This window comes from Fundulus heteroclitus, unplaced genomic scaffold, assembly GCF_011125445.2.
Source record: "Fundulus heteroclitus isolate FHET01 unplaced genomic scaffold, MU-UCD_Fhet_4.1 scaffold_60, whole genome shotgun sequence".
NCBI lineage: Eukaryota > Metazoa > Chordata > Actinopteri > Cyprinodontiformes > Fundulidae > Fundulus > Fundulus heteroclitus.
In genome coordinates this window covers 1668814-1692644 of record NW_023397033.1, presented here as the reverse complement: position 1 = coordinate 1692644, position 23831 = coordinate 1668814, and the positions used below count along the sequence as shown (strand labels likewise).

At 40.3% G+C, this 23831-nt stretch overlaps 1 protein-coding gene across 20 annotated transcripts in view; it reads right to left on the bottom strand.

The window, feature by feature from the left end:
* fat3a (FAT atypical cadherin 3a) overlaps positions 1 to 23831 on the bottom strand; it is a 359084-nt gene that overhangs the window by 63176 nt on the left and 272077 nt on the right. For 19 of the 20 annotated variants that reach the window (XM_036133266.1, XM_036133267.1, XM_036133268.1 and 16 more), the window contains 3 exons: positions 6551 to 6748; positions 431 to 1232; positions 1 to 135 (listed from right to left, as the gene is read on the bottom strand). In XM_036133266.1, the coding sequence (XP_035989159.1) occupies positions 1 to 135; positions 431 to 1232; positions 6551 to 6748 (1135 nt within the window). Of the gene's footprint in view, positions 136 to 430; positions 1233 to 6550; positions 6749 to 22067; positions 22263 to 23831 lie in introns of those variants that run through there. The other variant, XM_036133269.1, reaches the window with a different exon arrangement.

Below are 23831 nucleotides of genomic sequence, written 5' to 3'. Positions count from 1 at the left end.
CTGCACATTCTCCCAGTTTGCCTCGTGGACACTGGCATGCATAGCGCCCTCTAGTGACCTCTACTGAAACACATTGCATGTCTGGTGGACACAACTGTTCTTCACACTGTTCAACCAGAATTGCACAACTGGCATCTGTACAAAATAAACATGGACAGAAAAAGTAATTTCTTGATTGACAGTAAGATATTCTTCAAATGAATATTAAAATGAGTACAGTATACCAACTATAAAGTTTTAAAATTATTGCACTTATTAACAATTAATAACAAGAACATTTTCAGAAGTCAAAAAGGAGGGAAAGGAAAGTAACAATGTAAGTAATTCTTTAAAAATGTCACGATACACAAAATGTGCCTCATAATACTGTGTGGACATTTCTAAATCAGTACTAAATTTCACAATAAGATTAGGAAATCCAATTTCTCACCATGGCATGTACAGCGTGAGGTCCGGTGGAAGCGAGGTGAGACAAAACTGACTCGAGGAGTGCTGTATGTAGCCAAGTTGTGTGAATCCAGAATGATACTTTGTTCACATTGTGCTCCACGACACTCTAAACCTGAACAGTTTTTATCGAGAATAGCAGATACTCTAAGAACATCCTCCAGTTTCTGACGTGAAGTGCTAAGTTTCTGAGTGAGGTAAGCTGCCTTGTAATAACCCCCTCCTGCTGTTTCTACTGACACAAGCAGGTCTAGTTGTTGTGTCCCACCAACTGGTTGCAGACTAAGCAGGTGGAGTGTGTCATGCTGTTGGGATGTGGCAGCCTGCTGCATAACCTTCAACACATTCTTTAGGTATAATGCTACAAAATCTTGTGGCGCTACACTTTCAAAGCGCACTGTCACAGCATCACGTAGCATCTCAGGTGTTGCTTGCTCTACATGCACGCTCACAGAAACAGGTACGCTAAAGCGGCCATCACTAACACTGGCATTGAGAAAGTATTCACCGGCATCCAACCCACTGAGAGCAATGATCTTTCCATCATGGGGACTGATCTTAAATAGACTGCGCTGGAAGGGTGCGGCATGTCCGAAAATTAGTGCATCATAAGGATCACCATCGGTGGCATGGAGCTGCCCAATTACACCACCAGGAAACTCATCCTCCATAGTGACAATATGAATTTCCAATGGAAATGCTACTGGCCGATGAAGACTCTCTTCAATCACTCGAACAGTGAGGTTCGAGAAGGAGGACATAGGAGGCTTGCCAGAGTCCGACACCTGGAGGAGGGGGAAGAGGCAAAAAAAAAAAATCAAAAAGGAAACAAATTTATTCTTGAAAAGTAGATGGACAGAAAGAAAGTGTACAACATTGATTGAATCTTTGTAAATTATTTAAATCTTGCTAGAGTAGATTTTTTCTTCTGTATTATACACTACCAGGCAATGCCCCCCCCCCCAATTTTTCATGTATCTGAGCATTCACTGGACCTCTGTGAGCAAAATCACACATGCACACTGAGGCAACACCAGTATTAAACCTGTCCAAAACCTGAGATGATAACAAGTTACATGGCTTACAAAAAGAATCAAATTACAGCAATAATTTCTTTTAGATTACTTAGTGTACATAGAACTGTTTTAACGTGAAATCATTAAAAAGTCAAAAATCTTGGATTTTTTTCATGAGCTGTGTTGTATGTTTTATGTCAGAGTAGGGGTCCTACTAAGGAAGAACGGCGAGACATGTACATCTTTCAGAGTTTAAATTTTGTTGCAATTAAATTATTTATATTTAGTGCAATGGGATTTAGCATAAGCATTTAGTACAGTGTAGTCTCACATTTGTCTGTCTGCTAGAAGGCAGCCCTGGCTACAGTGTAACTCACTACCACCAGGGTGTGAATGTGTGCGTGAATGGGTGAATGACTTACCAGTGTAAAATGCTTTGGAGTCGTTTGATTTGATAAATCACTATGCAAGTACAAGTGATTTATATACTGTACTGCTATATATTGCCATAGTCATCAGGCATTCACTGATAAAATAAGAAATGTATAAACAGAGCTGCTTTTCAAAAACAGGGGTAGAACAAGAAGGGTGGTCAGAAACCACAGAAGCCATGTACTGCAAAGGACTCCAATTCTAGCGGAGTAACAGGGCTCCAGAAACACACATCAGGTGTAGTGCTCAAAAACCAACCAAATTGGTTGAAAAATTACACTAATGATCTCAGATAAGCAGATACCAAAAACAAAGCCACACAAAAAGCTGACATGCAGCAGGAACAACAAAGATGCACACCGCTACCTGCCCAACTATAAAAGTGTCTGCCCCACCCATCAATCAGTTGTGCGCTCTGTTCAGCACCTGGCACACAAAGAGTGGGACCATGGAACAACACCTCACCAAAATTGCAAAATGGTACAAAACAACTTGGTTTATTATTATTATTATTACAGTTCAGCTTGGCTTTTACATTGTGCGCATCATAGATTTGCTGTGGGCGCTGAATCCAGATGCAGTGCACTAATGCAGCATTCACTCTTCATGAGTGTAGAGCCACAGTGGACAGTCGTCCACATTGTCGATGGCTTTGCAGCAATCCCTCACACTGAGCAAGAATGAAGCGACAGTGGAGAGAAAAACTTCCCTTTAACAGGGAGAAAAACCTCCAGCAGAACCAGGCTCAGTGTGAACGGTCATCTGCCTCGACTGACTGAGACTTAGAGAAAACAGAGCAAAGACACAAAAAGCACAGAACCACACATTGATCCAGGAATCCTTTATATGTTATGTGGTAATAGTGGATGATCTGCCTCCCCTGGATGATGTCACATCAAACAGAATGCCAGACCAGATGTACCTACTATGAATAAAACAATGACAAAAAACAAAAAAATAAAAGTTGAAATAACAACAAACAATGCAAATTGGAACAGTAGGAGAACTCAGCAGAGTGAGAAAAATAGACCCTAATGTCCGCCAGTTGCCTAAGCCTATAGCAGCATAACTACAGAGATAGCTCAGGGTAACATAAGCAAATCTAACTATAAGCTTTGCTCTAAAGTAACGTTTAGCCTAGTCTTCCACAGGAGAGGAGTCTGATAACTAAAAGATCTGCCTCCCAATTCTAGTTTTAGAGACTCTAGAAACCACCAATAGACCTTTGAAAGCGAGTGCTCTGTGTCAAAATACCTCTAAAATCAGTGGTGTGGTGAGCTCAACCATTTACTCTATCATTCACAAATTAAGAATTAATTTGGACATTAAATGTATTAAGTTAAGAAAGCAACATAGAGAGTTCTGTAATTGTATGTTTTAACTGATTGTGGTTTCAATATTGAATTATATGATTGATTGTTTTTCTCTTTCTAAAAGGATCAAGTACTTATGTATTAAATAAATGTAGCAATATGTGTCTTAGTGCAGACAGGATGAGTAGAAAATAGAATTATCATATTCAGTGAGAAGGATGTTGTCCATCTATAGCAAAAGAGGAACCAGACCTTTGATTCAACCCACACTGGTGAGTGGGGTAAAAGGGTTGAAGGGCCCTTGCAATGGTCAGAAAAAGGGAACTAGACCTCGAGCTCAACCGACAAAAGAGGAACTCGCTGCCTAGGGTCACAGTTAAACGGACATGAGAGAGGTGATGCTGTTCGATGCAAAGGGAGGGTGTGAAGCGCTGCAACCTCCCAGCGGTTCTTTCACCAGATAAAGGAAAGGTAATTTGTGTACTCGTTGCTCAGTTTTCATCTCAGAAGACACGCAGCACAGAGCAGAAGAAAAGAAGACCCAAGACGGAAGGACGATCGTTGAGCCAAAGGAAGAACTCGGTGCCCCTGTCTCTGAGAACCGCCGAGACTGAGTCCGATTATCTATTTTTCGTGTTTTTCCACAATCCGGGGCCAACAATCTGCAAATCTTGTCAAGAAGAACTGCTGTGGTTTTGACCTGGTTGATGAGAAGATCCTAGATGTCCAGAGGATGTGAGTTGCACCCATGAGATGTCAGTTCTGAAGCTGAACAACGCGTCGAGCAGAAGAGACGGACCTCAGACACAGACATCAAGGCAAAGAGCTCCAGGCATGAGTCTTTGTGAATGGGACATTAGTGGGACATCGAGGTCGCCATCAAGAGAAGGCACGTCGTTCGGCTGAACAATTCCTTATCCAGCAATCAAAGACACTTTGGGATTCCATCTGGGGTTCGGGTCAGTTTGCTCCTCTAAAGTTAAAATCCTCTCCTGAACGTATTAGTAAGCAGCCTTAGATAACAGATAGGACGTTGATTAAATATTAATTTATAATCTGTTAAATTGCTTAATGCTGTTTCTAATCCCATGCTAAAGCATACTAATTAAAGAAACATATAAAATTTTATTAGAAGTTGTGGACATTCTCTTATTGAGTCAACATTTTTCTGAGTTCTTCTATGATTGTAAAATAGTCATGGTGCAGGGTTCTAGAAATATTTTGGAGGTCTTAAAAGGTTACCTGTAGCCCAAACTTTAAAACAACACCCTTAGGGACTTTTGAGTCTTTAAAAAATACTGATCGTGTAACAAGTGCCGATTTATAGAAGTAGGAGCCATCGTTAACTAGGGTGGTGGTCGGGGTACAGGTGGCTTCAGGCTACTAGGTTGCCTGACCTGTCCACTGAAGAAGGGTGTGGCCCTAGGACGGAGGTGGTTAGTAGATCAGTCGTGTCCTACTTATCTAGCTGAAAAGGTCTCACAGGAATTCTAAACAGGGTAATACTCAATAGATTCAGAGGTCTTTAGAACCCCAGCTAGTCTGAGCTTTAACCCAAAATAGGAAGGATGTGGGGGAAGTGGGGTTTTAGTTCAGAGCCGTAATCTTAGGAGAACATAAGGGGTAATCAGATCTCTGACGTCGTTTTCAGGACACCCACTAGACAACCAGAATGATGACATGCAGCTAAATATGTCATCACTGGTCAGATCAGGCAGGGGACCAGAAAAAATTACATAATCCAACATTGTTTTAGCAAACTTGCACAACAAAGCAACACTAACTTTAGTGCCGTAACTGGGTGTCATTAATGCACACGTGAATAAAATCTTACTGTATTTACGCTTATCCTTAGCCAGCAGTTTCAGGTAGGATTTGATTTCGGGGATTATGGTCCATGGCAGGCATTTGACTATGGTCCCTGGATTCTCTAATGCCACAATTTTGACTGTGGAGCTGCCAATTACCAGAGCCTGCTTCTCAGTGGGTGTGTGGCTGAGTGGTGAAAATCTGTTAGAAACGCTGGAATCTAGAGCTATGTTTCCTGCGTATTGTCAGCCAGCTGGCCTGGTTACCCTGCTGCACGGGTACTGTTGGGGGACCGCTACATGAGGCTAATCTCTGAGGCTCCATGCTAGCTAAGGGGTGGCTATCTGCTGTTTTTTCAACAGCACTGAGCTGGGTCTCCAAATCTGACACCCTCGCCTCCAAAGCTACAAAAACACTTCATTTATTACATGTACCATTATCACAAAAAGGAAGCAGTCTAATAACTAAACTAAACTAAAAGCAGGAGAGAGGGGGAGACTTAGACAGAGATGGGACGGATAGGGCAGGAAATCATTTTAAAGCTGATGCTAGATAGGCTAGGCTAGCGGCGAATTACCACGCTGAGAAAAGCAAACTGGGTGAAACACGAAGAGTTCCCAAATGTGAAGTGCAGCAACAAAGAATGGGTTTTAAATGTCCTTATGTGTTAGAACTAGTGTGATGTCATAGCAAAGACATTAAAATCAAGAGAGCCTGGAACACCAAACCACAATCCACACGAAGCAACAGAAAATGCCTTATTGCAATCTAAGCTGCTCAGTCTGATATCCATATAGCCTGCATTTTGATTACAGGAACCAGGGGCCAAACAATCTTCAGTGGTAAATATGGGTTAAGGATTAGGGTTGTGCTTTTGGCACCGGATGTACACAACTAAATATATTTTGTTTTAGTTTATAGAACTAACTATACACTACTCAAAAACATAGAGGGAACACTTGGAGTTACATTGTGCTGTTTAGGTGTTCCCTTTATTTTTTTGAGCGGTATATATTTAGTCCTGTACTGCCTTAGCACTGAATCCACCATAGTTCACATATAGTGGCTCCCAAAATATTCATACCCCTTGAACTTTTCCGCATATCGTCACATTAGAAGCACAAACATAGATATATTTTTTTGGAACTAGTGGTATACTATAGTGATGTAGAAAGAAAATTATACATGATTTCTTTTTATAAACAAAAAACTGAAAGGGGTATTGTGCAAAAGTATTCAGCCACCCCCCCCCCCCCCCCCCCATTCAATAATTTGTGGAGCCACAAAAAAATTACAGGTGCAGTCTCAAGTCTTCTGCAGACTCCAACAGGTTTTGTTCTAGGATTGCACTGTATTTGTATAAACTGTACAGTAGCAAAAGCTGCAAAAGCTGCTGTACTTCATTTTTCTTTGCACTACAACTATAACAGTAACTTGACCTTTGACCAATCTATTTTTGTGATGTGAAAATAAACTAAAATTATCTAACCAGCATATTCTTTTTGTTAAAAGACACCAGCCTTTTAACACTACCTGTATCTGAAGAACATAATCCTTGGCTATGTCTCTTCTGAAGACTTGATTTGCCACCAGTGTCCCGTCTGTCTCCAACTCAAACTCCATGCCATCATTTCCAGATAGGATGCTGAAGGAAAAAGGTGGACCATTTTGCGAAGAGTCCTGATCGATGACTGACAGCTGCAGGATTTTGGTGCCAATGGGCTTGTTTTCCTGGAGCAGAGGTTAAGATTAGGACGATTGGAGATGAAGAAACAAAATGAAAAGAAATTGATTAGCATAAAAGGAATTGTGTGGGAAGTAGGACATGATAACATTTTACTTGCTGCCAGAGTACAATTCAGAGCACAAATTAAAAAGGGTTACATTTGGAACCAGAAGTACCTTGTGAGCCAGCTGTTATCTCTAAATGCACTGGTCTTTTTAGAAGAAATTGTAAATGCAGTTCAAATACTTTTCTGCATTATGGTTCACATGGTTTAATATCCACTCCATTTATCCTGTAGATGTATTAATAATTCATCATGTATCTCCAGGTTGTACAATCATTGTTTTCACAAGTTTAACTGTTTCCCATCATGCCCTTACAGCCACCAATGAGCCAATAAGTAAGTATGCCAAATTCTATAATCCCACCTTCCTCCCTCACCTCCTGCCCACCCGAACCAAAGTCTTGGTTCAGTTCTAACGTCTTAAAACTAAATAGAGATAAAACTGAGACTCTTCTTGTAGGAACCAAATCTGTATTATCCAAAGTTGACAGATTCTTTCTTCTTTATCCATGGTTTCCCTTTTACCTCAGGTTAAGGCAAGGCAAGGCAAGGCAAATTTATTATATAGCACAATTCAGTACAAGACAATACAAAGTGCTTTACATGATTAAGATATAGCAAAATAATACAATGTAGATAGAAAATAGAATAAAAGCAAGTAGGGATAGAATGTAGTAACAAAAAAGAACATTAAAAACAGTAAAACTGTTTAACTAGAACAGTCAAAGGCAATTTCAAACAGATGTGTTTTTAATCTTGATTTAAAAGAACTCAGGCTTTCCGCACTTTGAGGTTAAGAGACTGGGTGTCATCCTTGATAGCAGTCTATTATTCACCCCTCACATCAATAACTGCATATTTGTATTTATGGAATATTAATCGCCTTAGAGAATGGATGAGACCCCTACTGTCCAATTACATGATCGATGACCCATGACTTATGACCCATGACCTTTGACCCGTGACTTTTGACAGCATAGCCTATGATTTGTGCCATGCGACCTATAACCTAAGATTTATGACAGGTAACCTAAGACATATGACATGGTATTTATGACTGCCTAAATGATGACCAGATGCTAGAAGGCATGTTGAGACAATGGCTTCCTTATATATAGCACAATACAGGCTTTAACTATCTAATGACCAGGGGTGTAGTCCAGGGGGTATGGGGGTATACAGCGTATACCCACAGGGCAGTCAAAAGTAGCCGGTCAACGGCGGCAAATCGCCATCTATAGCAGCTCTTGCCGCCGCCTACATTTCCCCGATGATATAATGGAGCGATATTTGTGCCTTCTGGTTGAGCGCGCAGAACCCAATCCGAGCTCAACTCTGAAAAACTCTTCTTGCGCGACGCTCGCGGAGAAACAGCCAAGCGAGCGCACAGCACAGCTGGTGTTGAGCATGGAATGAGCAGGTCGAGCGTGTTCGAGACCGGTTTTGAGTGCTTCTGCTCGGAAGTTAGTAAATTGTCATATATTCACCTAATCTGATCTGTTTTATATGGTGCTGGTAATTCAAATTCAACTAATGTTATGCAAATTTGTTCAAAACCTTGTTAAAACATGATGATAACGTGAAAAAATGTTTTAAGAATAATAATAAAAACAACAAAGGTTGTTTTTGAAGAATTGATCATTCACTTTTTTTGCTTTTTATTCAATTTAAAACATGCACTCTGACTCTATTCTTTAAATAATCACCTGTCTTGAAAGCTTTCAAAATACATCAGGGAGACTCCAGTTTTCAAAATTCTCCCCTTCGGGGCTCGGGCATTGGCAAAAGTGCACCCTCCTACCTGATAATGTGTGGCCTGCTACTGTAAAAAAGTTTGACTGCCCTGTACCCACCTTTTTTTGTCTATCTTGCGTACTTCTACATAGATTCATCAGCCTTTCCGTCTGTGTCAGAGCACTTTGCTGCTCCCCCTCCCCTCTGGTATCATCATATGGCTCGGCGGCGCCAGCCAATTAGCACGCAGGCTCAGTGTGGCCCGCTCACTCAGCTCTCTCTGACACACAGACAACCATGCTGCTTCTCAGACTCGGAGAGAGAGAGACAGTGAGCGCCGGAGTGGAGAAACATGAAGACGGAAAGAAGCTCCGTTTGGGTATATTTTAATACCTTAAATTAAATCAAGCTGTATGGTTTGTAAAAAGCTGATCTCGAACATATCAAACTTGATGATGATTAATATCAATACGACTGTTGATGTGTTGTAAATTAATTTTTTTAAACAGTTTCACAAGTTTACTATTTTTTCAGTTTATCTGATTGGTTGTAATGTGTTTGATTCCATTAATTTAAGCTGAAATATCAACAAGGATGTAAAATTTATATCTGAGGTGTTTTATGTAAATAAATGTTCAATTTATAACTGCAACACCATGTTTGCCTTAACTGTATTTTACTTTCAATCTGATGTGTGTTTCTGGAGCCCTGTTACTCCGCTAGAATTGGAGTCCTTTGCAGTACATGGCTTCTGTGGTTTCTGACCACCCTTCTTGTTCTACCCCTGTTTTTGAAAAGCAGCTCTGTTTATACATTTCTTATTTTATCAGTGAATGCCTGATGACTATGGCAATATATAGCAGTACAGTATATAAATCACTTGTACTTGCATAGTGATTTATCAAATCAAACGACTCCAAAGCATTTTACACTGGTAAGTCATTCACCCATTCACGCACACATTCACACCCTGGTGGTAGTGAGCTACACTGTAGCCAGGGCTGCCTTCTAGCAGACAGACAAATGTGAGACTACACTGTACTAAATGCTTATGCTAAATCCCATTGCACTAAATATAAATAATTTAATTGCAACAAAATTTAAACTCTGAAAGATGTACATGTCTACAAACTGCTCCTGATTAGGTCATGTTAATTTTATAGTAATGACACACTCCGTCCCACGGTAACTGTTGCTAATCAGCTTACAAAAGAGTCCATACATGGGCTCTGTCTCATTCCGAATACTTCCGTCAGTGCACTACTAATGTGCACTGACCACTTACTGCCGTAGTGCCCACTTTTGATCGTTAGTATTGTTCCAAAAGGAACACTTATGTTAAAACGCTTACCGGAAATGACGTGACGAACGCAACACGCGTGAACGCGAATTTTCAGCCCGCCAAAAATATATGCCGGCGGCATACATATCAGCTTCTGTCAGTGAGGGACATGTAAGTGATGCATTAGACGAGAGTACAATGCCTCGTATTACCACCATTACTTACATTTATATGATTGCGGTGTCGCAGCTCCAGCTGTCTCGGCTGAATTGTCCGCCATTATTTTCAAAATGGGAACATCTTCCCGACGTCCCTAGTCCTTCCCTTTCCGCTTTGTAGTCAAGATGGCATCCGTTTAGTGCGAGTAGGGTTCATCGTTACACACTGCATTTTGTGACAGTTTTTAGGGGGTCATCCGGGTACCTTCAGTGCACTGACTTTTTGTGTTATCTACACTATATACTTAAAACTAAGTGTTTGAAGTGTAGAAGTAGGCGGAATGAGACAGACCCATGGACCCAGGAATAAGGAATAGTTCACTCAAATGTATAGCTGTCTCTTACTAGTTTGTGGGCCAGTATTGGTTTAGTAATTTCATAATACTTCTTCCCAAGTAGCAGAAATTATGTGACACAAAGCAAACATTACTGACGGATTTTTGGGTAAACTAAAGAGAGCAGTCTTTCATGTGATTGTTTCTAAAACAGGGCATTTTTCTGGGCTGCGTTAAAAAAAATTGGCAAAAACTGAGAATATACTCCCTTCTTCAGGGACCACTACACCACTGCTAACGACCACATCCTAACTCCACCTCTTAACCTTGTGAGTGGAGTTTCAGGCTTGAATACGGTCAAAAAAAGTTTGTTAAATAAAAGCTTTAAAAAAAACAAAGACTCACAACAAATTGGAGAATTGGTCACTGGATCATCTGCGATAGAAATGGATAAAGAACTAGGCTCAGCCGTCTTCGATAATACGGATGCAGCATGCAAGACTATTATCCAACCCCGAGAAATGGGGAATGCTGAGGACCATCATGGGACATACCTTATGAGAAAACATCAGCCTCTAGAACCAGCCCTCTTCTAAGACTCCGCCCCCTCTTCCCAATAAATGGAGTGAAACAAGGCTCCCTATACACTGATTCTTCACTCACTCTTCTACCCTAGAAAAGACAAACTATAAATGGGGAGGTCCTTCAGAGCCCACTACACCCGTAAAAAGCATTCCAAGACAAAAAAAAATAAAAAAATGTAAAAAAATCGATAGATGGATACCTTCCAAACTCATCTCTAAGTTGAAAATGCACGCCAAACAGGTCAAGAATGAACACAGCAAGACAATAACTGACACTCTTGTATGAACTAAGTTCTTTCAAGAGATGTTTGAAAAGACTAGGGAAGGTTATTGTCTGAGACAGCTTAACATCTGAAAGCTGTTGGTAAACATTGTAAACTTTTGAATAAAAATGTTCTCACCCAACTAGATTGTGTCATTATTTAAGCAGCTTCTATTTGAGTAACAGAGACATAAAAAACAGCAGGGGAAGTGGTAAAGGCTTTTGAAAGTCAAATCAGAAAGTCAAATGCCTAAAAAGTTTCAGACAGAGAGCGCTTAATAATTTTTTAATAAATGTTTTGAAGCTTTCATGAAAAAACACAGAATTTTGTACTTTGCTACAGCCAACGATCTCAAGGCCTCTGTTGTAGAACTGTTTAACCATACTCTGAAAACGAGAATGTGGAGATATTTCACGGCTAAAAACACCTGCAGATAGTCCAACGTACTTCAGGATCTGGTAAAAAGCTATAATCATAGCTATCATTATTGTAGTATAAAAATGACCACTGACCACTGTGGAAGTATCCTCTGAAAGTTCGATTCAAGTTTTAAGAAATTTAAATGGAAATACTCCTACAAGAACAAAAATAAAATGGAAATTTAAGAAAGGGGACCTCATTAGAATATTGAAGCTACGGGGAATTTTTTATGAAAAATATGAACAGAGTTTTATGGATTAAGTATTCCGAATGCATCCCTCGCTATCCTATGGTCTATAAATGATCGGATTATAATGGAGAAGTCCTCATTGTGAGTTTTTATGAAGAGGAGATCCAAAAAGTAAAAATGGTAGGATGTATCATTTGGAACGGATATTAGAACGACACGTGGTTAGAGTGGAAGAGAGAGTTTTTGTAAAATGGAAGAACTGACTGGATAAATTTAACAGGTGGATCAGAGCCATGGAGCTAAGTGACGTATAAAAGAATCCGTAAACCTCTCAAATGATACATCAACATAGATCCAATGAATGAGGATCACGGGTTTCACATCACTCTACCATCTAATGCCTTTCACGATGTATTTAAGAATAATACAATTACAGTTTTCGTGTTAATTTAGCCCAGCGTATGCCTTGACCGAGATTTCATACCCCCATACATGGTTTAATGTACCAGATCATTTAGCCTATTGTTAGTGGAGGACAGTTGACGATGCAAAGATTTATCAACAAAGATTTAGAGGACGGTACTATAACAGCCTCATTGAATTCGAGACAGTGCTGGAAGAAAAATCAGCTCAGATATTGACATCAAATATAACGCAATTGAAGGGAGGTTTGCATTTCAAGCAGGCTGTCATTATCAAATGCAATTCAGGAGCCCTGTAGCATTTATGCTGGGGGGGGCTGAGGAATGGACCCGTTTAATTGATAAAAAAAAAGGCTCCGTACCCGGTGTGCAATTCCGGTTTCTATCACCTATACTGTTACAGTGATGTGGTCGCCCTGCAAATAGTATGCAACGCTTATGCACCTTTACTGCGAACCCTCAAAGTAGGAGGAGACTGGCGATATGGTTACTCAGACTTTAACCCTCCTCATTACCTATCCGTTTCCAAGAAACATATTGGAAATATCCACATAGAAATTAAATCAGATCAGAACGTTCCTGTAAATTTCACCTAAGGAAAGACTATCGTCAGACTATACTTTAAACCGACGCTATCACAGCGTAAACTGAGATGAATCTCATACAGCCTGAGATACATAATCTGTGCGAATAGGTCATCATTCATTTTATCCTGTTCCTTCACCGTGCTGTATCAAAGAAGAAACATCATGGTTCAAGTAACCCTGAGAGATGACCACCACTATTTTGTACCATATTACCAGAGCCAAGTAGGGGGTGATTTACCCAGTCTCAGGTCAGGGATTATAGTTCTGTCCCACAAAGACAAAAAAACGCCCCCAGGAGAACGTGCGTGGGGTCGGCATAAACATGTTGGAGGAAAAAAGATATCAGTTGTTAAGGGCAAAGCCAAGGGGAGGAAGTCTTTGCAGAGCAGGAATATATTTCACTAACTGAACACACAGAGGACATGGCTCTTTTCCATCAGAAATCTACAGAATGCGTCCTGACAGAGCTGTTTTTTTTCAGCTCTGCTGACTCAACTTTTTTATAGAAGTTAAGGTCTATACAGAAATCCTCCCTCTGTCTGTGATAACAGATGGTGGGCCTATAGAGTTTTTTATACACGGAGATGGTGAAAAGTATTTGGATCTGAATGATACCTTCTTCATCTGTGCGTCAAGATTACAAGCAATGATGGGAATAACATAGCGGCCACGGGTCTTGTTAATTATCCTCTAAATACAATTCTGAATCAGTTCGACGTTATTCAGGGGGATAGGTTAATTTTTCAGTCTATCGCCACCCACCCCTACAAAGCTATTTTAGAGACCATACTGAAGTATTTGTAAGAGGGTTTAAAGAGTCAATTCAGAGCTGGTCTTTGTTTTAAAGATATGGCAGGAACTATAGAATCTATCATGGTCACAAATAGCCCTAAAAATAATCTAAATAAAAGAGCCGCTTTTACTTCTGAATCCAAGGAGGTTCAACTGCTGGGACCTCTCCACGGAGATATTTTTTCAGTGAAAAAATCCTGCTGAACTCTGTGGATATGAGAAATAAGTTAACCACAGCCGGCAATGCCTTTTGTCTCATGGCGCCACCTTTCGGATGAAAATACTTTTTGTTAAAAAAGTCACCGTTTCCCCAGCCATTCGGTTGGGCCATGCATCGCCTTTGATGAGAGGAAATGCTTTGTATCCGTTGTCACACGTGAATGTAAAAACAAACTCTATCCTTAAAAATTCCAATGTGTGTACTCAACAGAATGTCTTTCTTGGAACCATGCCAAAATATGTGGTTCTTAGAATGGTCTATCACGAGGCCTTCACAGGCAGAAGAGATTTATCAACTTTCAACTTTAGACATATGGATGTAGAATATCTGGCCCTTTGCTTCCTGAAAAAGCCTTTCAACCGCAATTGAAAAAGGGGATTTTGGTCAGAGAATTTTACATGTTCACAGCCATGGGGCATCATTTAAAAGACCTCTGTCTAAGCATCCAGCGTGAGGAATTCAACCAAGGATACACTCTGTCTTCAACAACATCTGGGGGAGGACATTGAGACTCTATCCCCGGGATCAAACGGGAGTTTAAGGCTGGAAATTAGATTTAGATACATACAACTTCACTGATCCTCTATGCCTTTTATGACTCTGTTCTGGAAATTAATTAAAAAAGACTGTGTGCTGGTGGATTACTATTAAAGGATGAATAATCATTAGTTGGAAAGTTTACTGCATTTTCTTTTGGGGGATCTATTTTGTGGAGGTTGGGCATACAATCATCTGTCCTTACTCTGAAAATCCCTTGAGTCAAGACCAGTGTGCTTTATTTTGAATACGCATCCTTCGCATATGCCCAGGTAACACTGGCTGGCTCTAACTTTAGATGAGAACGGTAAAGCCACCTTTTTCCAATACTTTGGATTTCCCCCCGATTTAGATTTCTACCCCTCAACCAGTGTTGTAGTACTCGAGTCCGAGACTCGAACTCGAGTCCGAGTCTTTAGCTAAATTTAGAGACTCGTGACTTGACTTGGACTTGCGCACTGATGACTCGAACTTGGACTCGGACTCCTACATTCAGATCATTCTGACTCGGAAATTGAGAAAAAGACTCGACTTTTTTTTTAAATCATTAGGCTATAATTTTAATATGTCATTAGAATATTATTTGGTGTATGATTTTAATATCTAAATGTCGTACCGCGCACGTGACGTCACCATCTCATGAGCAACGCCCCTTGCCGCTAAGGAAGGGCAAACAGTGTGAGAGCGCTCGTAGCAACCAGCCGTTACACGTGCAACAGATACAAGGATATGACCGACTTTACAGCTGTTAAACTTTCACAAGAGGATGTCCAGGCGCCCATTTTACTGGTAGAACTGTGGAACAACATACCAACGTTCAGCTCAAACGATGGATTGAGTGTCGAGGGCTTGGAAAGCCGGGAAAAACGGGCCGAGTTGATAGAAAGGTAAGTCGTTGTTTTTCTCCTGCTCGGCGTTCATGGCCGTTTCTTTCTGTTTGTAGTCACCGTCCAAGAATCAGTATAAATTGTCCGGCCCGCCGAACAATTTAGTCCGGTCCGGTGGCCAAATGCATTATCATTATCCAACGGCTGTATCTCCTCGCTGCAACGACCGATCTGCACCAGATATGTCGGGCGGGCGGCCGGCGGTGCGCGAACCCCGCCGGCCGGCCGGAGCCGCGGCGGTGTGCGAACCCCGCCCGCCGGCCAGAGCCGCGGCGGGCGGCTCTGGCCAATAGGCCAGAGTGCGCTTGGCTGCGAGGGCCGATCGACGCCGCTTGCGGCTTTAACATCCTTCATATGCGGCCTGTCAGCGTACCTCGAGTCGCTGTTGCACGTTCCATAACAACAATGTTTAAAAACCATGGTTAGGAGACGTCTTAGACTTGGAAAAAGCAGTCGTTTTACCGAGTAAAACCAAGGGTAACTACAGCGAAAGAGTTATTAGTGCAATGGAATGTTACTGCTTCATGTCATACATCACATGTCATGGCATGTTCCTACAACGAACTTGGATCAATAGTGACTCGACTCGGATGAGTAGTGGACTCGACTCGGACTCGACTCAGATTTTTTTTTTTAATGACTTGGACTTGACTCGGACTTGAACACTGGTGACTCGAACCTGGACTCGGACTCGAGGCATAGTGACTTGACTACAACACTGCCCTCAACCATCGTGTCATTTTTGAAAGACATTTTATATGATAACTACTGTTTTTAAACCCCTTATTGTAGCACTTTGAGATTTTATTTGAAATGTAAAGTGCATTATAAATAAAATGTATTATTATTATTATTATTATTATTATTATTATTATTATTATTATTATTATAACCGACAGATTCAAAATCCAACTACACTTGTGTGTGGACAACATTGCGCTTATTATCTCTGTAACAGAGCATGCAGATCCATGCAGCACTGATTACTAGTAATGTACTGCGACGATTTGATTAAAATTTTTTAAATAGTATCAGATTTTGTGAAAAAATAGCAACGATGTGGTAAGAAGTAAAACTCATTCATCCACGGTTCATATTCACTGCAACTGTTTACAGATTGTTATAAAATGTGCCATATTAAAGCCATGATGAAATAATTTATGTCAGATTGAATTCTGACCATATAGCCAGTAGACAAATCTGAAGGGGGTTGTGTGAAAGAGTTTCATGCTTTCAGACTGGGACGGCTTCTCTCTCATGGTGTTAGACCATCCCCCACAGACAAAAAGATCAGAGCACTCCAGGACAAAGCTAGTTCTTCTTCACCATTTTCCCTCTTCCTGATCTGCTCTGGAGGACAGGGCCCATGGGGCTGTGACTCCCAGCCATGCCCTGCGAGCCACACAGACAAAGGTGAGAGCACTTCTGACCGGGAACCATATAAGTCTGCTGTCTTAACTTCAGTGTAAAATGCCGGAGGGAAAATCCCTCCATGCCAAAAACAGCTTTGTTTATTTCTTCTCAGACTTTACAGGAAAGCCAACTCCACACGGAGCTGAAAAGCCGGCAAAAGGACCCAGTTCCCCATGCTGAGGAAAATCTGCTGAAATCGTGACTGCATCCAGGTCAGAGCCCGACTAGGCCGATCCCGACCACGTGTCAGCTCATGGCCACGTCTGCTGCTGCTAAGCCACTAGCCGCCGCTGAAGGAACAACGGTTCCCTTTTCACTGCCTTCCTTGGATGACCAAAGTGGACTGAACTCACACGAGGCACCGACAGGTTGGACAGAAAGATCCAAAGGGAAAGGTTACATGGTCATTGGGAAATGTTTGTGTAACGCGTTCACATGGTGTCTTTAAACAAAGGGGCTAACGGAATTAGCTCATGCTAGCATCCTGTTCCATGGCATTGCTGATATGATTCATTTTATTTATTTTTAGTTTTATGGTTATAACAAAAGTTATCTCCACAAGGGTTTCATACATTGATGGGATATTAATGTTTATGTTATCCGGCCACTCATTATGACTAAAATAAAGGTCGAAGCTTTGAGTGCCCAGTACAAAAAAGGGTGTCAGGATACCAGATACCCTTGGACTTTTATGTTAAAATGCTGCAATTTTTTGAATGGGGGACTGTTGGTTTGGTCTCTGGTTGTTTTCGTTTAGCTGTTAGTTTTCTGGTTTGACTGAAAAACTTTGAGGGATACTTCCTGCATCTACAGACTGACGTGTACAGATGGTGGGTTTGATTTTGTTCCTGGGGCAGCTAAGTTGATAGTGACGTCGGTAGAATGTGTGTCAAATTAATTGCACCTCCTGAACCAGCATGTATGAGAGATTAAATAGACACCCCTTATTTTTTTATGTTATTTTAACCGTGTATCTTGCCCTGCGAGACTGGTGACCTGTCTGGGATGTACCCCGCTTCTCGCGGAGATAGGCACCAGCACCCGTCACGGCCCCAGCAGGGATAAGCGTGTCGGGAAACGCATGGATGGATGTTTTTGTCTTTTTAAATTGATGTTTAAAAAGACAAGAACAATGTTTTAACAATGTTTGATGTTGTAACTTTTTATATTACAACTTGGGCTAAATGGGTGATTTATAGTTTAGTTTAGACATTACTTTTTTGTTTCTTGTTTCATGGGACTGTGGTTGACCATATGGTGAATGTTTCATTCAGAAAGCAGAGAGGCTTTGGGGGTTTTGTGTTTGTCAGTTGGGGACAACACTGGCTGTGAAGAGTTGGGTGGGTGCATCTATTTTTTGTTGCTTTTTGTATGCTTTCTTTGTTCTCTTGTTGTTGATAATTATTTGCACAAATTGTGGCTAACTACAACTTTATGGTGTACACTAAAGACAAGACTAATGACGTGATTTGGACAATTCTTTCTCATCATGCATGCAGATGGTGATTTCCACTGACAACACCTCTGCATCTGTAAGTAATGGTTGCCATGTTAACTTTGTTAGCTGGAATGTCAGTGTCATGATTCAGCCTGTCTGCTGCATCATGCACAGACTCAAGACACTTGCCACCTTCCATACAGCTCCAGTCTCCAGTTCAGTAATTATCCAGACCTGTCAGCTACTAATCAGCCAGCATTCAGCACACCTGTCAGCCTCACTACTTAAGCTCACTGCAGTCTGTCATTCCTCGTCGTTTCGTTCTGTTTTCCTGCTCACCTCTGTTTCTGCTGCTCACCTCATCCAGTCTAATCCAGTCCGAAGTTCCTCCATTCTCCGCCAGCCTGCTGTAGTTCTGGTTTCAAGTCTTCATTCTGTCGTGCTGCTGGTCAAGCCTGGTTCCAAGTCTCCATTCCGTCGTGCTGCTGGTCAAGCCTGGTTCCAAGTCTCCATTCCGTCACGCTGCTGGTCAAGCCTGGTTCCAAGTCTCCATTCTGCTGTGCTTCTGGTTCTGCTGCCTCCATGCTCTGGTTCCAACCTGCTTGCCAGTTCCTGCCTTCACCATCCTCCTGCTTCAGCTCAGTACAGACTCTTGGTTCCTTCCTCCACTATCCATAAATTTCAATAAACTGTTAAACTTTACTCTGTTGTGGTTGTGTTCGGGTTCAATAACAAAAAATGACAGTCAGGGGATTGAATCATCTCATCTCCTCCGCCTTAAGGTATATTTAAGGTACATTACTGCAAGAAACACACCTTAAAGAAATAGATCATTCAAGGCTTAAAATAAGTTGGGTTGGGCAAATTTTTCATTCCAGTTTTAAAGGTAAAATGTGTGACGCAGCAATTCTGATCACTAAAAATACTCTACTTATTGTATCGGGTATATTAGCTGACTCAAATTGAGTTATGTAATTGTGATTGGGTCACTTTTTTAATACTTCTATTATTTTAGCAAACGTGTACACCCCTATGACAACCCTTAGTTCTTCACGATTTGATCCAAACTGATAGTCCCTTCCTTAAATTAATACTCACCAATTGATACTCGGAGGTGATATGAATACCGCCATGAATTCAGTATTAGATCGTTCTTCGACCAAAAACTTTTTAGTCTCGAAGTATACTTTAGTTTTACAATCATTTTCACAAAAATTATGTTTGCCGATATTTATATCCATTCACCCGACAATTTTCCTTTTTTTCTGCTGTTCATCAAACATATCCACGTATAGATAATTTTTTTGTACATAAAAAAATTCTTTCTAAGATTAGGACTTGTAGATATGATAGTATAGTTATATACGATCAAAGCCTGCTTATTTTAGAACTCTGTTTTCCAAAATAAATGTTTTGTGTATTCTTGGTGACTGAATTCTCTCCTGTCAAATAAAGAATTTGTACAACACATTTCTGAACAAATTAATTTTAAAAAAATACAAACAAACAGTACACCTGGTATGGCCATTAGTACAATTTGGGAACTGCTCACATTTCCAGTACTCCTCACATACTAAGAAACAAAAGGTCAAACGTTTACCTTAACTGACAGATCTGATGTCACAGCTTGATAAACAGCATTCAACAAACCCATCTTCGGATTTGTATAAACAAAGACTATCTTTGCAAACTGTGTTCAATTTAATTTCCACTCAACAATCTGAACGTATGATTCTTAAGGCTAGAAGAATGTAGTATGAGCAGGGGGAGAAAGGATCTATGATTTTGCTGCATCAACTCTGTAAATCCGAATCAAGTCATTTAATTCCTGAAATAAAACCCAATCTGGAGAGGTCACTACAAATCCACAAGAAATAAATGAGATCTTAAAAATATTTACTTTGACCTCTATGAATTCCTGTGCTGTTAGACACTTTTTTCAAAACGATGGGGATTCCAACTTTAGATTCTACATTTAGGGACCAAATGGAGGAGCACATTACTGTGGAAGAAATTAAATAGGCAATTAATTCAATGCAGAAAGGACAGTCTCCAGGACCGGATGGCTATCCAGTTGAACTTTTCAAGACCTTGAAAGATAGATTATCTCAGTTACAAGATATGTTCATTGAATTATTTAATTGGCAATGTCTTCCCCCAATGCTCTGTCAAGCAACTATATGTTTAATATTGAACCCAAATAAGGATCCACTTGAGTGTTCATCATATTGCCCTATTTCACTGTTAAATATGGACTTAAAATACTGTCAAACTCTGTCTCTCAAACTGAAACGATGTTTACCTCATATTATTTCTTCTGATCAAACAGGATTCGTAAAGGGTAGGCATGTTTTTTTTCAACTTGCATAGGCTTTTCAACCTATTGCACATGGACTCAACTACAACTTCTGATCTTATCACTTGACGCTGAAAAGGCTTTCGACCAGGTGGAGTGGGATTATCTGTTTTAAACTTTAAATATATTTGCGTTTGGCCCTAAAATTATGTATTGGGTTCAGGTACTCTACTCCTCACCTATGGCGTGTGTTGGAACAAATTCATTATACGCTTGTTACACCTGCTCCACCGTGGGACGAGACAGGGGTGTTCTCTGTTCCCTCTTCTATTTGCGTTAACAATTGAACCGCAATCAAGCTAAGAGCAGAAATTATCATGAATAGATTATTATTATTATCATGAGCACAAATTATCTTTATATGCTGATGCCCTACTGCTGTTTGTCTCGAATCCTTTGTGCTCTCTTCCTAATGCTCTTACTATTTTTGAACAATTTGGTACTATTTTGGGTTACACGTTAAATTTACAAAAGAGTGAATTACTTACTGTGAACCCTAGGGCCAGGAAGATTTTAGTTACAGACTTTCCTTTCAAACCTAAATTAGATTACTGCTGTCAAATGATTAAAAAAATGTAATCGCAATTAATCACATAGTTAATACTTAACTTAAGATTAATTGCTAATTAATTGCATATTTTATCCTTTTATTTCTGAAAGTGTAAAAGCCTATTTGGGCATTTTTAATACGCAATTTTACAATAAATGACATGAGTAAATACACACGTGTACAAAAAATAGTAGTTTTTTTTTCAATCACTTTGGAGAATTTGTAATAAAAAAAAATTCTGGTGCCATAAAATGTTAAAATCTGACCAATAATGGCTAAATCATTAATCATAACGGCCTGATGTTTACACAATGTGTAAAATAAATACCTGTTTTCATGCTGAAATATTTTTTTGTCTCTTAAATAAAGATAGACATGGTATTATGCATTAACATATAAATTAAATACATTTTACATTTTAATAAAGTCACAAGTTTTATTGTTAATTTTTTCACTCACACACATAAGTTGGTGTGAAACCTGAGCTTTGCATATGGAGCCTTGATTCACTCTATTTATTGGGTGAAGGAGGCAGGATCTTAGAAGAGGGATAGTTGTAGAGGCGGGTCCTGGCTTGTTTCACTCTATCCATAGGATAGAGGGGAGGGCGGGGTCTTAGAATAGGGGTAGTTCTTGAATCCAATGTTTTTTTCTCGAAGAGGGGGATGTTTGGGGGGGGGGGGGGGGGGGGCATCCTCAACATTTTCCATTTCTCAGGGTTGAATAACAGCAACCTCGACCGCTGTATCTGTTTCATTGAAGACGGCTGAGTCTAGTTCTTCCATTTGTATCGCAGATGATCCAGTGACCGCTTCTCCAACATGTGGTGAGTCTTTGTTTTTTGTTGTTTTTAAAAAAAAAAAAGTTTTATTAATGGAATTTTTTATTTAATTTTTTTTAAGCCAGAAACTCCACCCACCAGGTTAGAATGTGGCCCAGTTAGGATGTGGTTGTCAGATGGTTAAAGCCTGTGTTGTGTTAAATATAAGGAAGCAATTGTCTTAACTTGCCTTCTAGCATCTGGTCATCATTAAGGCAGTCATAGGTCACGAGTCATAAATACCGTGTCACAGGTCTTAGGTTTCATGTCATAAATTATAGGTCATAGGTCACATTGTCAAAGGTCATGGGTCATAAATCATGAGTCATCAATTGTGATTTGACAGAGGGGGTCTCATACCTTCTCTCACCTTTGTCCCCCCGTTTCCCATCACTCTGCATCAATTCCTGTCCATAGCCTTGTCATCTCTCGCATTGATTACTGTAACTCTCTTCTATTTGGCCATCCTGAAAAATCGGTTCATAAGCTTCAAGTGGTTCAGCATTCAACTGCTCCATTATTACCAAAACCACCTCATCTCATCCAGGGCAGTCAAAAGTAGCCGGTCAACGGCGGCAAATCGCCGTCTATAGCAGCTCTTGCCACTGCCTACATTTCCTCAAATATATAATGGAGCGATATTTATGCCTTTTGGTTGAGCGCACAGGAACCAATCCGAGATCAACTCTGAAAAACTCTTCTCAAATTTATCTCCAAACAGCCAAGTGTATGGAGATAAATTTGTGCCAAAACGTTGCACAAAAAGTTTTGCACACAAATAGAACTTGTTTTGCACAGAAAAAGATATGTTTCACACAAAAAAAATTGTTTTGCAAACTGTTCGCCAACCTTGCACTCAAAATATTATTTATACGTTTTCCTCGAGTACAAAACGGTCTGTGCTTGCACAAGAGGGTCTGTGGTTGCACAAAACAGCCTCTGCTCGAGTATGAAACAATCCCACCCCTGCTGTGGTAAATTTGTGCCAAAAGTCACGTGATGCATTGAGTTGTTGTTCAGACTTCCCGATAGCAGGGGGCGCACCCGAAAGAACCTGAAATGCGCCGGTTTAACTGAGGAAGAAAGACGTGATATTACAGCTAACAGCATCGGCACCCCACAGGTAACTTTCAAAACTTTCCTGGTGAAAAAGTAATAGCTCACTGATAGATCATGTAAGATTTGAGTTAAAGGCACTGTTTAGTTTTATCTCTGATCTAAAAATGCTGCGTAACGGACTTTTGAAAAATAACGTATTTAAACCATGATTTGATCTTTAACTCTCACTCTCGTCTTTTGGAGACGTGTGGTATGCAGGACTCCACTACTACAACTAAGTTTTCACAACATCAGCAGTGGGTGGGATGACCATTCACGCACAACTGAGGGGAATCTAACACTCAGTCAGTTATGGGAGATGGGAAGCATCCAGCATGCTGTCGTAGAACCAGAAATCACAGAGGTAAGATGGATTTTTTTGTGCTTGCTATTATACAGTTTCTCACATTAATGTGTGTATTTTAAACCAGAAATGAATTTATCTGATAATTTATCTGATCACTCCAATACAACAAAACATTGAATACATCAGAGAGGTGGAATTGAAACTGTTTTCTTTGAAATGGGTTTATTATCAAAATAATCAATGAATTTTGGAGTCTTTTTTTGCAATCCATAGCTCCATGAATTAAATTATATTCAGTAAGTTGTAGCAACAGAATCACAGCGCTTTTTTCCCTTCTCTATATATCTCCATCCTTGTTGCAGGGACTCTGCCTGCCTCATATTGACTGGGACAACAGTGAACAGTTGGATGACCCACACTCTGGGGTCACTATTCCTGAAACTGGCAATGTGTTGAGCCCCGAACGACTGGTAGCACTGAGGGCAGCCATGGATGCACTGGGACATTCTGAATCACACGGCTCAGATATATATATGTTGCTACTGTCCAGTATGACCAACACTTTACGAGTTTAATGTTATTGTGGTTACCATTGTTGCAAAAGGATTTCAAATAATAAAATCTAGCCAAG